Source organism: Populus trichocarpa, chromosome 4 (assembly GCF_000002775.5).
Source record: "Populus trichocarpa isolate Nisqually-1 chromosome 4, P.trichocarpa_v4.1, whole genome shotgun sequence".
Classification (NCBI taxonomy): Eukaryota; Viridiplantae; Streptophyta; class Magnoliopsida; order Malpighiales; family Salicaceae; genus Populus; species Populus trichocarpa.
This window is the reverse complement of record NC_037288.2, coordinates 1,138,300-1,150,704: the sequence shown is the minus strand read 5'-3', so window position 1 is coordinate 1,150,704 and position 12,405 is coordinate 1,138,300. Positions and strand designations below refer to the sequence as shown.

At 35.1% G+C, this 12,405-nt stretch overlaps 1 protein-coding gene across 3 annotated transcripts; it reads left to right on the top strand.

Moving 5' to 3' along the window:
• On the top strand, window positions 1–9,948 carry LOC7479057 (uncharacterized). Of its 3 annotated transcripts, none has more exons than XR_002981293.2 (3): window positions 1–625; window positions 2,064–3,798; window positions 8,550–9,948. XR_002981293.2 is itself a non-coding variant. In XM_024599060.2 (2 exons), exons 1-2 carry the CDS (start codon window positions 284–286, stop codon window positions 3,621–3,623), a joined length of 1,902 nt encoding a protein of 633 aa, XP_024454828.2. In that variant the 5' UTR covers window positions 1–283; the 3' UTR covers window positions 3,624–3,870. The 3 variants fall into 3 exon arrangements, 1 of the variants encoding a protein (XP_024454828.2); XR_002981292.2 differs by lacking the exon at window positions 8,550–9,948 and adding an exon at window positions 3,872–4,135; XM_024599060.2 differs by lacking the exon at window positions 8,550–9,948 and having other exon boundaries at window positions 2,064–3,870.
• Window positions 9,949–12,405: the final 2,457 nt, after the last annotated feature.

Here is a 12,405-nt window from a genome sequence, read left to right as displayed (position 1 = left end):
TGGGAAAAATTAGGGGAATAGCATACTTTTATCGGGGCAGAATACATGCTAAGAGTAACGAAAAAAACAGAAAACAAAACACATGCACACGTTATCTAAAGGAAACAGCAGTCCCCCCTAATCAAGAACAGAAACTTGGAAACTCGAGCCTGTTATGTTTTCGGTTCCTTCTGACAACTGATCATCTTCACCATCTCTTCCAATCTTAGAACTGAATCTCTCTCTCTCTCTCCTTCTTGGTGTTTCAAATGGAATCAAGTACACAATTTTCTAAGACCAAGATATGAACTCCACACGTGGGACCCACAACACTGCCACTCCCCGCCGCCGGCGGAGGAACACCACCGGCTCCGTTCGACGGAAGCTCAAAATCCCGCCAACCCCTTTTTTGCATTGGAAGTTTCTTCAAGATGATAACAAGAGCAGACACCCCGCCGCCTCCGGCAGTGTTGCCAGCGGAGTGAAGCCGGCCGGACAGGGAGGTGTTGGTGTTGGTGGTAGTAGGGCTGCAGTGTCGGCTAGGAAGCTGGCGGCTGGGCTGTGGAACCTATGCTTGGCGGGTGGTGGTGGAGGTGATAAAGCTTTGAACTTGAAATATGGGAAAACTGATGAATTGGGGTTAGAGGTATGTATTTTATTAATGTTTTGATTTAAAATTTGACCCTTTTTTGTGAATGAATTAAATTGTGTATTTTCTTACTTGAATGCATGTTTGGTTGCTGAGAAAGTTCAGTTATTTTCTCGTAATAAGTCCAAGCAGTTCTTTTTTATTTATTTATTTTTTGGCTGGCATATTTTCTTTCTCTTCATGATAGAGACTTGGCAGGTAGCACTTTGTTGTATTGAGGATTCAGGTGACCAATCGAATGCAATGGGCCATATGTTTGCTTGTTTTCTTATAATTGCCTGTTCACTTTTATTTTTCTTAATGGATTGTTATTGATTTGTCTAGTCTCTAGATTGCTAAGAGAGTGCAGAAGAAAAGGGAGGTCATAATTTCTTCTATCATAGTTTTTTTTTACTCATCAACGAAAATTTACCCAATTTCTTTTCTTTTTTTTATCCATGTGCAGTCACTTAGTACTCAAAAGAAATGTCGAAATGGATTTTCTTTTTCATTTTGGGGCCGGTATAATGAGTTAGCCTTGATCTACCTGATTCTACATATTTATTACCTTGATAAAGTGTGAAAAAAAATGATGAACTTGTCTGATTATTTCTCAAGTGCATCTGGGCTGATTAAAACTCATCTAGCAACAACGATTGAGCTCGTGAATCTCTTTTTGTTTAGTAATAGTTTGCGGTTGTGCATTCTCATTGCCCTATTCTTGGATGCTTGGCTTGTTCCGTCAAAGTCAAGATCAACAGGAGTACTTAATGTTTAATTGAGCTTAATAATGTAATGGTCTTATTGGTTTCGCGCGGATTGGTTCATGTTCTATTTGAATGTCCATCCACATTTTGTTGCCATAACAGTTTTGAGACTCTGGAATGATGCCGTATTTTACTTGCAGCCTGGTGTTGGGCAGGTAAATACCATTTTTCCCTCTCATCACATTAGCAGTGAATATGGTGCAGAAAAAATGGATCTTTTACGGACCCCTGAATTCGTGTCCAATTCAAAGCATGGATCCTATGCAAGGCGTGCATTCTTTACCAATAACATCACTGTTTAACAGTTTCCTTGCTCAACCTTAAGCTTTCTCAATAGGGTGGCCTGGACCCATTAAAAATGTCTGAATACAGATATGCAGTCCAACTTTAGCTAATATCATAAATAGGAGGTTATCTATCCATGGTTTGATTAGATTGAACTTTGTCATAGTATGCCCTTACCATCTTCTCGTCTCATCTTCGTGTTGTTAATAGTATTCATGACATCTGGACCAAAGAATAGACAGAGAGGTCGTTTTTATTTATTTATTTATTGTACTTTCAATTAATGACTTGCTTGGTAACCAGAATCTACCATGTGGTTTCTGGTTTTATCATTTACTTTCAGTCTGGTGAAGTCAGTTTTGTATGTGTTCTTTATCTTTCCTCTTTTTTTTTTTTTTGGTTAGATTGAATCCCCGTTACTGTATTCTAAGCATATCATGGAGGGTGCAATGAAGTGGGAACCGAGATGCTCAAGAAAATTCAGTGACATCTGCAGCTTTTATAGCCACACAAAACTTCTTGAAAATCAAGTTGCTATGGTGTCTGCTTCTGCCATGCAAGAAGAACTAGTGCAAGCTCGATTGCGCATTCATGAGCTTGAAGCTGAGTGCCAGTCTTATGAGAAGAAAGTCAAACACTTACAGAAGAAGCTGGGAGAAGAAAGAACCTCATGGCAGAGCAGCGAACGTCAGAAAATTCATGCAGTTATAGATGATTGTGAAAATCAAATAAGCAGGGAAAGAAAAAAACGCCAAAAGCTGGAACTTCTCAATTATAAATTGGTCAATGAGTTATCAAATGTCAAATCCTCTGCAAAGCAGTTCAGGGAAGATTATGAAGAGGAACAAAAGGCCAGAGAAATAATGGAGGAAGTTTGCAATGAACTTGCCTATAAAGTTGCGGAAGATAAAGCTGAAGTTGAAACATTCAAGACTGAGTCCATCAGGATTCAGGAAGAAATGGAAGAAGAGAGGAAGATGTTGCAGATGGCTGAGGTATGGCGCGAAGAACGGGTCCAAATGAAGTTGATTGATGCAAAACTGGCCCTTGAAGACAAGGATTGCCAAATGAATAAATTAATAACAGACCTTGAAACTTTTCTAAGGTCAAGAAGTGGCACCTTGGATGTGAATGAGTTAAGGAAAGCCGAGTTGATCAGACAAGCAGCAAAATTGGTAAATGTTAAAGACATCAAGGAATTTTCTTATGCCCCACCAAAATTAAGTGATATATACTCTATTTATGAAGAACTCAAGCAAATTGAAGACAATGAAAGGGAGATTGAAGAATGCAAGAAGAGCAGCCCTGCAAGCAATGCTTCCAAACTCCATCTTGCCAGTTCTGATTTGAGTGCCTATAACTACCATTCTTTGCAGCAAGGGTCGACTATTATTAATGATGATAACCGTCATTTAGAAGATGCAAGAGGCTGTGATGCAGTGAGTCATGCTGAGGGTCAAGGTTCGAGTTATTCCCATGAAGGGAATCAACTCCCTGTTAGCAGGCTTAGCCAAAGCAAAAATGCTTGGCAGATTGCAAGAGAATGTGATGAGAATGAAGCTCAGAATTCTCCAAACACACAAAGTGGTGGTGTCTACTCGGTAACGGGAGAATCAATGCACAGGGCATCTTCCATATCTAAGCTTTCAAGATCTGCCCAATGTAACAACAAATGCTATGAGATAACAGCAGATGACAGTAATGGAGTGGCCTTGAATGGAAAATTTTCTAACAAGGAGACTTCTCCCAGAAGAAAGTCGTGGGAATGTATGCTTCGGCACCAAGATTCCATGGAGCAGTGGAGCTCGCCAGAGTCAGTGAATCCACACGTTACTCAAGGAATTAAAAAGCGATTTAAATGGTCCCGAGGCATCCAAAAGAATAGTTTGAAGGCCAAGCTTTTGGAAGCCAGGATGGAAAGCCAGAAAGCTCAGTTGCGCAGTGTTCTTAAACAAAAGACTTAGGTGAAGTAACTTCCCAAAATTCTGCTGTTTGAGCAGTTCTAACCAGAAGAACAACGTCAGCCTAAAAGCCTCGTTAATGCTGGAGTTTAGGGGAGAAAATTGTAAACCTCAAGTAGACAGACATCTATCGATCGACCTTCTTGCATGCTTGTTTCATCGATCATTATCAGCCCTGGTAATATATTCTCTGCATCTCTTGCCAAATTACAAATTGCCATATATCATGAATGAATTGTTTGCCCTTATAGGACTCTGCTTATTTTCATACAAGTCATTAAAGATAGAACGCATTATACTCGGATGCACTCGCTGCGTTGTCAGATAAATGCTTCCAAAGTCATTCGTTTTCAAGTTTTTTCTCTTTTGCTTTCATGCTGGTGGGGGCAAGATGCTGTTATGTTTGTCAAGTTCTATTTACTTACTTTAGGCCCTTTTCCCAAGAAAGAACAAATTGATATGTGTGAGATTCTGCAACATGCAGATACAGATAAAACTAGAGTTGTTTGGACATAGTTTTGCCTCCTTTTTGCACCCCACTTGCATACATGTTCATGCTTGTCACTGTTTGTCCCTCTAAAATTGAAATGGATACTTCTTTTTTAACTCAAAGTCTCATGGTTTTAGAATTTTTTTTCATGATTTCAACATTTAATATTAGATTTGTTAAAAGTAAAATTTATTAAATTTTTTTTTCATGAATTTATCTCGATCTTATAACTTAGATAACGAGTTTAATAAATTAACCTGAGTTGACTAAATTTTTTTTGTTGCTTTATCTAATTGATTTTTTTTCGATTTCATTCTTTAATATTGAGTTTGTTGAAAATTGAGTTTCGTAACTTTTTTTTATTTGCCTTTTATGACTTTTTTTTATTTGCTTTTTATGGGGTTATCCTGATCTTATGACCCGGGTTGCGGGTTTCGCAAGTTGATTCTATTCATTTTTTAAGTTGTTTTTTAACTGAGCTTTGTAAATTTTTTTTTGATTTGCTTTGTATGAGTTGTTTTGATCTCATGATCCGGGTCTTGAGTTTGACAAGTTGACCCTGTTTATTTTTTTGGGTTCTTTCTTAATTGGTTTTTTTTTTTAATTTTACCCTCCAACGACTCAAATCTTTTTTTTATTTAGTTTATTTTTTTTCCAATCTCATCCTTTTGTTTTTAGGTTGTTTGAGAATTGAGTTTCGTAATTTTTTTTTCAATTTGTTTTATGTGGAGTTATCATGGTCTCATCGATTTAATATTTTTTCTTTCAATTTCAACTTTCAACATTGAATCTATTGAAAATGGAGCTTTGTTCCTTTTTTTTTTCTCTCTTTTTTTTTAATAGAATTTTTTATATCATCCTTCGTATTAGCTCAAGCTTCCTAATTATTTTTTTTCTGATGTGTTTTCTATAGGGTTATTCTAATCTCATGACTCGGGTTCCGAGTTGAGCAAGTTAACTAGGGTAGTTTTTTTATCCTTTTTTAATTAATTTTTTTTCAATTTCATCTTAGAAATTGAACATCATAATTATCTTGATTTGTTTTTTATAGGGCTATTACAATCTTATTATCTGGGTTATAAAGTTGATATATTAACCATGATAGTTTTAATATGTCGTTTTAATATTTGAGAAATAAAAATTATGTAATATGTTGTTGTATTGATATTTAAAAAAGATATTTAATATTTATTATATTTTAAATTAATGATCAATTTTTTTTATTATTAGAAAACATATTATAAAAGTTTAAATATGTTTTTACGTTAAAAAAATAATAAATATTGTATGGAAGGACCAACTGTTAGATGGGCTTGTTTATTTTGTGCTTGATACCGTTCTTGTGATCTGTAACACATGGACAATGTCATAGGGCCCGAGGTGAAGGAGTGGGACCCAAACTCTCTTGTTATTGAAAATGGGATGCCCACTGATGTTTGTTGGAAATACTTAGCTATTTTCAAAATAAATTAGCTGAAACATCGAGCCTAGCTGTGGATAAGGTCTACACCGTGAGGTCGTTTTTATTTTTTAAGAGAAAAAAAAACATGTTTTTTTTTTAAAAAATTATAACTCCGTTTGTGTTGATAGATCTGACTAGGTCAAATAAAAAAAAATTATTTTAAAAAAGACAAATAATCCCTATCAATGTCAACTTGAGTTAGCATCGAAACATGTAACTTATGCAACAAATATTAAGGCAACAAATATTAAGCCAACCTTATAGTTTAGGTTATGAGATCAGAATAATCTAATAAAAAAAATAAACAAAATCATAAAGCCTATTTTTTTATATATATATAAAAAAAACAAAGTCGAATGATAAAAGCTTAAAAAAAATATGTAAAAAAACAAAAACGATGTTAACCCACATTAAATTTTCAAACTTGTGATCTAGGTCATTAGAACATAAACACTCTATCTGAAAAAATCATGAAATCTAATTCTTAACTAATCAAATGTTGAAGGATAAAATGAAATAAAAAATTATACAAAGGATCCAAAACTAAAAATAGCAATTAAAAAATGAGGATCAAAATTGAAATAAAAATAAATAAATTAGAGGTCAACTTTAAATTTTTGAATGAATGGTGAAATTAAAAACAAAAATCAATTCAACAAAAGGACCCTAAAAATTGAGATTGGATGATGAAATTAAAAATAAATCAGAATTTTACAAAAATATCAAGAACAAAAATTGAAAAAAAATATTAAGGATTAATGTTGAAATCCCCATAAATTAGGGGACAACTTTGGAATTTTGCATGGCCAGCACGAGTTTTGAGGGGAGAGAGAAAAGAAAAGAAAAAAAGAAAGCACTGCAAATAACAAATCATCTCACCAATGCAGTCATCACAGAGCTTCCAACGACACAATAAAAGATGGTTTTGAGTTGACAGGAGGAGCCGCTCGAAGGGCTGAGCGTCTCCCACGTGCTGATGCGTACGTTGCTCATGCCAACTTTTTTTTAATTATATTTTATATTTATATAAATATCAAATCGCTTCTTAACTATGTTGATTATAACTAAAAACATTAAATTCAAAATTCAAAAAAGCTATTTATTGTATTTTAAAAATGTAAAAAGATAAAATTATTCCCAGAATAATGACCACCTCAATCTGGTAAAAAAATCATACTACTCTTAATAACTAGTTTAATGATTTTCATCAATGAGATTAGATGCGTTGGCTCTCATAAGATGATAACGTTGAGAAACTTAAAATAGAGTGAGGATTTTCTTTTTTTATTTTTTGATATAAAACTAAATGTTCGGTGCAAACTGAATGATCCTTGGCTTATTCGTAGCCAAAAGGTTAGATATTATGTTCATTTAATTTCATTCTTTATTTTTTTATTAATTCAATTTAAAAGTGACTTTGTATTTACATTTTTATTTTATTTTATGATTTTGTTGATTATGTATTATTACAATATTTTTCTCGAATTTTGTTTTGTATTTTTCTTTTTTGATCAAATTTCACATTTATTATATTTTAGTGCTTTTTTCTGTGAAGCGAGTTTCCTTTCAAATCCAATTTTTATATGTATATTAAAACGAATAATGTGAACAAATTAATTAAAACTACAGTTTAATTTGTGCAGAAAACTAAAATTTGTAGAATATAAAGGTGTTTTTGTTAGTTTTCCAAGAAGTGATTGATAGAGAGTATATATACTTTTGTAGAGAAAAAAAAAAGATAGAATTTATATACTTCAGAAGCTAAAATGAAATTAAATCATTATACAGTGCCTGTATATATCAATCAAGACTTCTTCTTCTTCTTCTTCTTCTTCTTCTCCTCGAAACACAGTGCCACCTACCAAGTTGACCCAAAGCCAACAATAGAAAAGGAAACAACATTATGAAGGAGACATAGAGGGGAGGTGGGTCGAGGCTCAGGAGACAAAATGTCGTGGAAAAAAACTAAAAAGCTTTGAACAAGTAGAAGAGCCAGAATTCTTTAGGGTTTGATACTGACACTTCACACCCACATCTCTTTAATTAATTATGGCTTTCATGGAAGCTTGTTGATATATTCTTATCCTCTTGGAGTTGGTTTTCAAGATGAGAAAACTAGACACAGACATCCAACTGTTGGAAAGAAAGAGAATATTTCTCTTGAAATAAAATGTTTTCTGAAGATTAGAAAATCAGCTCAATCATGTCAAGAGATTTTGAATTTAAGACTCTTTATTGTGTGAAATAAAAATAGGAAGACTTGTTAAAATATGAGGTTCTAAAAATGATTTTATTTATATTTATTATGTAATTTAAACAAATACACTATTATATGTGTTTTATTCAAATAATTTTAGAGACCTTTTAACCTCATAGAAATTCGCATTATTCTTTTTACCTCGGATTTGATAAAATATTTAATATAATTGATCTCATATCATAGATATTTTTTTTTATCACAATACACATAAATTAAAAAAAAGATATTCAATATTATTATGGGATGTGTTGTAAAATAAGAAATATTATGTTTTTCTTATATAGATTTATCTTGTGTAATATGTTACACCATAACAGATGTATAATGCCCTAATAATATAAATAGCAGAGGAGCCTCCCTGATTTGGATGCTTACCAAATTATCTCAAAACCTTGTTTTAACTTGGTATTAGAGCCTCTCTATCTAAAATAGATTTACACTTTCTTCACCTTCACCTGGTCGGCTCAGCTTCTTCCTGACCTCTCTATTGCAGACGTGATTCTAGGCCTCTCTGATTTCCTTTGACAGGTTTTTCTCTTAGCTGCCACAGACTTTGTTCCTCTCGTCTCTGCCGTAAACATGATTTCAAGATTCTTTGCATGTTTGTTATTCTACGTAATCAGTTAAAGCATGTTCATCTCCTTCTTCTTAGTTTGTTTTGTGTGACAGTGATTCGCAGTTCAACTTTTGTGTGATTTATCTTTTATCTTTATTCAGCTTTTGCCATCTTGCTACTACTAATCTGACATGTCACGGTTATTACTATGGATCCATCGGTTAGTGCTGTTACTGGCATCAATGTCAACCTTTCTTCTCCAAATTCATTCTCTCCAGCTCCTGGACGAACAACAACAATCAACACAACCATGACTTCCTCTACCGCGACAACAACACATATTCCCCTCTCCGACACCAAGCAGGTTATTAATACCAAACTCATCAACAATAATTATTTGTTTTGGCATGTGCAGATGAAGTCGTATATGCTTGGTCAATGAGTCTTCTTGTTTGTTGACGGCTAGACTCTATGGCTCTCTCCACATGATCTGTCTAGTATTGTTTTTGTTGCCTCTATTAGGGTCAATTCAAGCCCTTCCTCAGCGTTTCTGACTTGGAAACAACAAGATTAGCTCATCTTTAGCACTTTGTTGTCCTCTCTCTCAATTGATGCTCTCTATCTCGTGGTCGATTGTCCAACTTCTGCCAGTGTTTGGAGCACTCTCGAACATGCTCTTGCCTCCCCATCAAACCCTAGGATCATACAATTGCATGGCTCTCTTCAGGATCTTCGACAAGGTGATGATACTGTCACTCTCTACTTGCAACACACTAAAGATTTGTTTGATGAATTAGCTGCAACTGGCAGACCTATCTCCCTCACTGATTTCAACTTAGTGATGCGTTAGCAGAAAATTCTACAACTTGGTTTCCTGACACAGGTGTGAATCACCATGTTACTCCAGATATTACCGGTATGACACACACAGAACCCTATCTCAGTAATGATCAATTACATGTTTGTAATGGTAAGGGACTTGTTATATCTAATACCACATAAAATATCTTACATACTCCAAAATGAGTCTTTACCTTGTCTAATATATTACATGTTCCACAAATTAAATAAAAAAAAATATTACTCTCTGTTCAACAATTTTGTAATGAAAATTCTTTCTCTTTTGAATTTCACTCTTCTGTTTTCTATGTCAAGGATCTCATCGCTAAGGAAGTTCTTCTTTTCGGTCAGAGTAAAGATGGCCTCTATGCCCTTTCAGAGTCTTCTGCCACATCTCTACCGCAAGCTTTGCTGTCTGCTAGCTTGCCCACTTTCACCGATATTTGGCATCGTCAACTCAGTCACCCAAGTTCATGTATTCTGAATCTTTTAGCTTCCAATAAAAAGGTTTACTGTAACTCTCGTCATCTCAAATTTCAAAGTCAAGCTTGTCCGTTAGGAAAATCCTCTCGTTTGTCATTAGGACCTATATGTCATAAAACTTCTGCTTCTCTTAAACTTATTTTTAGTGATGTTTGGGGCCTTGCTCCTATGCTATCTTCTGAAGAATTTTGATATTTTATCATATTTGTGGATGCGCATATAAAATTTATTTGATTTTATCCTATTGCCGTAAAATCAGATGTATTCAATGTGTTTCATCAATTTCAATTCTTTGTTGAATGTCAGGTCTCTCACAAAATCAAATTTGTTCACACTAACTCGGGTGGTGAATATCATAAATTAAATTCGTCATGTTTGATTTCATGAACATGTTTTCCTATTTAATGAGTCTGCCCATTCGCCTGCATATATCACCATCAGTCCCTCCTCTCTGTTTACCATTATCTCCAGCCTACCCTTCCTCACCATCTTTCCAACACAAATTGTCTCAGCCACACCACCCCTCCCCAATAACCCGTCGGTCCCCTCACCATCATCTCCATCTATCTCTCTTGATTATTTTGTAAGTTCAAGTTATGTGGTGCCAACACTATCTCTGTCGAATTCTCCCTCTGTTGTTGTGTCTCCAGCCTCGCCGCCAAGTTCTGCTTCCCTTTCTGGGAACTCTGCTTCCCCATCTAGGAACTCTGCTTCGTCACTGCTAGGACTAAACTTATGCGTGGATCTCTCACCATATTCTCTTCCACAACAGAACTCCACTAACCGGTCCCCTGTTCCACCACCAACACGACATCATCTCATGGTGTTGCGTCCTAGACAATAGAAGACTGTCAACATCAGTTTTGGTTCTGCTTCCTCTTTGCTAGCTTCAGCTCCACGGGTAACGTCTCCCTCTACTCTTGAGCCTTTGAATTTTAAGGAAGTTGATCAGTATTTGTGCTGACATACTGCCATAAAGTCTGAAATTGTAGCCTTATATGCCAATGCTACTTGGTCATTGGTGTCGTTTGATCCTTCTATGAATATAGTTGGTTGTCGATGGGTGTATAAAATCAAGCACCAAGCTGATGGTGCCATTGACCACTACAAGGCTTGCTTGGTTGCGTGAGGGTTCACTCAACAAGAAGGCATTGATTACTCAGAAACCTTCAGTCCTGTTGTTAAACCAACTACTGTTCGGTTAGTTCTCACTATTGCAGTATCTAAAGGATGACAGATGCGACAACTTGATGTTCATAATGCTTTCTTCAATGGTTCACTTTGAGAGGTTGTTTACATGGAACAACCCTCAGGTTTTGTTGACTCTGCTTTGCCTACTCATGTCTGTCGCTTTCACAAGTCTCTTTATGGCTTAAAACAAACACCACGAGCTTGGTACACATGACTGAGTGATTTTCTACTGACTATTGGTTTTCGGGCTTCAAAGGTTGATACCTTTTTATTTATTCTGAATGCGTATCACGATATATGTTATTTACTTGTCTATGTGGATGACATCTTACTTATCGATAATAACTTTAAATTGATTCAACATCTTATTACTTTACTGAGTTTGGAGTTTAAACTTCATGATTTGGGTAATGCTCATTATTTTTTGAGGATTGAAGTTGCTCCCACTAGTATGGGTCTCGTGCTTAGTCATCACAAGTATGCTCTTGATATTCTGAGTCGTACGAGCATGTCGTCGTGTAAACCTGTCGATACACCAGCCTCTGTTTTAAAAATTGATCTGCAATCTAGTTAGTTGTTTTCAAATCCCACTCGCTTCAGCCAAATTATTAGCACTCTTCAGTATCTCACCTTTACTATACCAGACATCTACTATACTATGAACAAAGTATTTTAGTTTATGCATGCTTCTACCAAGAGCTATTGGGCCGTTATTAAACGTATACTGCGATACTTGAAAGGTAAGTCCTCCTTCGGTGTCCACCTTACTCGTGACTCTTCTTTATCTCTTCATGGTTTTACTGATGTTGATTAGACTAAGTATTGATGATCGAAAATTCACGGGTGAATACATTGTCTTTCTTGGTAATACTCCTATTTCATGGAAATTTGGCAAGCAATGCACTATTGCTCGCTCCTCTACTGAAACAGAGTGTAAGGCCTTAGCTGATGGTACTGCTAAGGTTCTTTGGCTTCACTATCTTTTGTCAAATTTATATTTCTCTCCTAGTTCTGTTACCACTATCTGGTGCGATAATTTGGGTGCTACTTATATGTCTGCTAATCCGATTTTTCTTACTCGTATAAAGTATGTTGAGGTTGATTATCAATTTACGGGGTTAAAAAGGAGATTCATATTCGCTTCATCTCCTCCAAAGATCAATTAGCCGATGTGCTTACGAAGCCACTTGCGTCATTTATTTTTGCTTCTTTACGTTCCAAACTTCACATGGATAACCCACCTTCAGCTTGAGGAGGTGTATTATGGGATGTGTTGTGAAATAAAAAATATTATGTTTTCCTTGTATAGATTTATCTTATGTGATAAGTTACACCATAATAAATATATAATGCCTTAATCATATAAATAGCAGAAGAGCCTCCTTGATTAATTTGGGTATTCACCAAATTATCTCAAAATCTTGTTTCAACTAATATACATCTTAAATTTAAACTTATAATATAAACTTTCAATTGATTTAGGTAAAACAAAAACAAGAAATA

Bases quoted from the DNA above. Each gene is read 5' to 3' on its own strand.
- LOC7479057 (XM_024599060.2), top strand. From the start codon at position 284: ATGAACTCCACACGTGGGACCCACAACACTGCCACTCCCCGCCGCCGG. The intron at 626-2,063 runs GTATGTATTTTA...TTTTTTGGTTAG, and splicing joins CTGATGAATTGGGGTTAGAG to ATTGAATCCCCGTTACTGTA.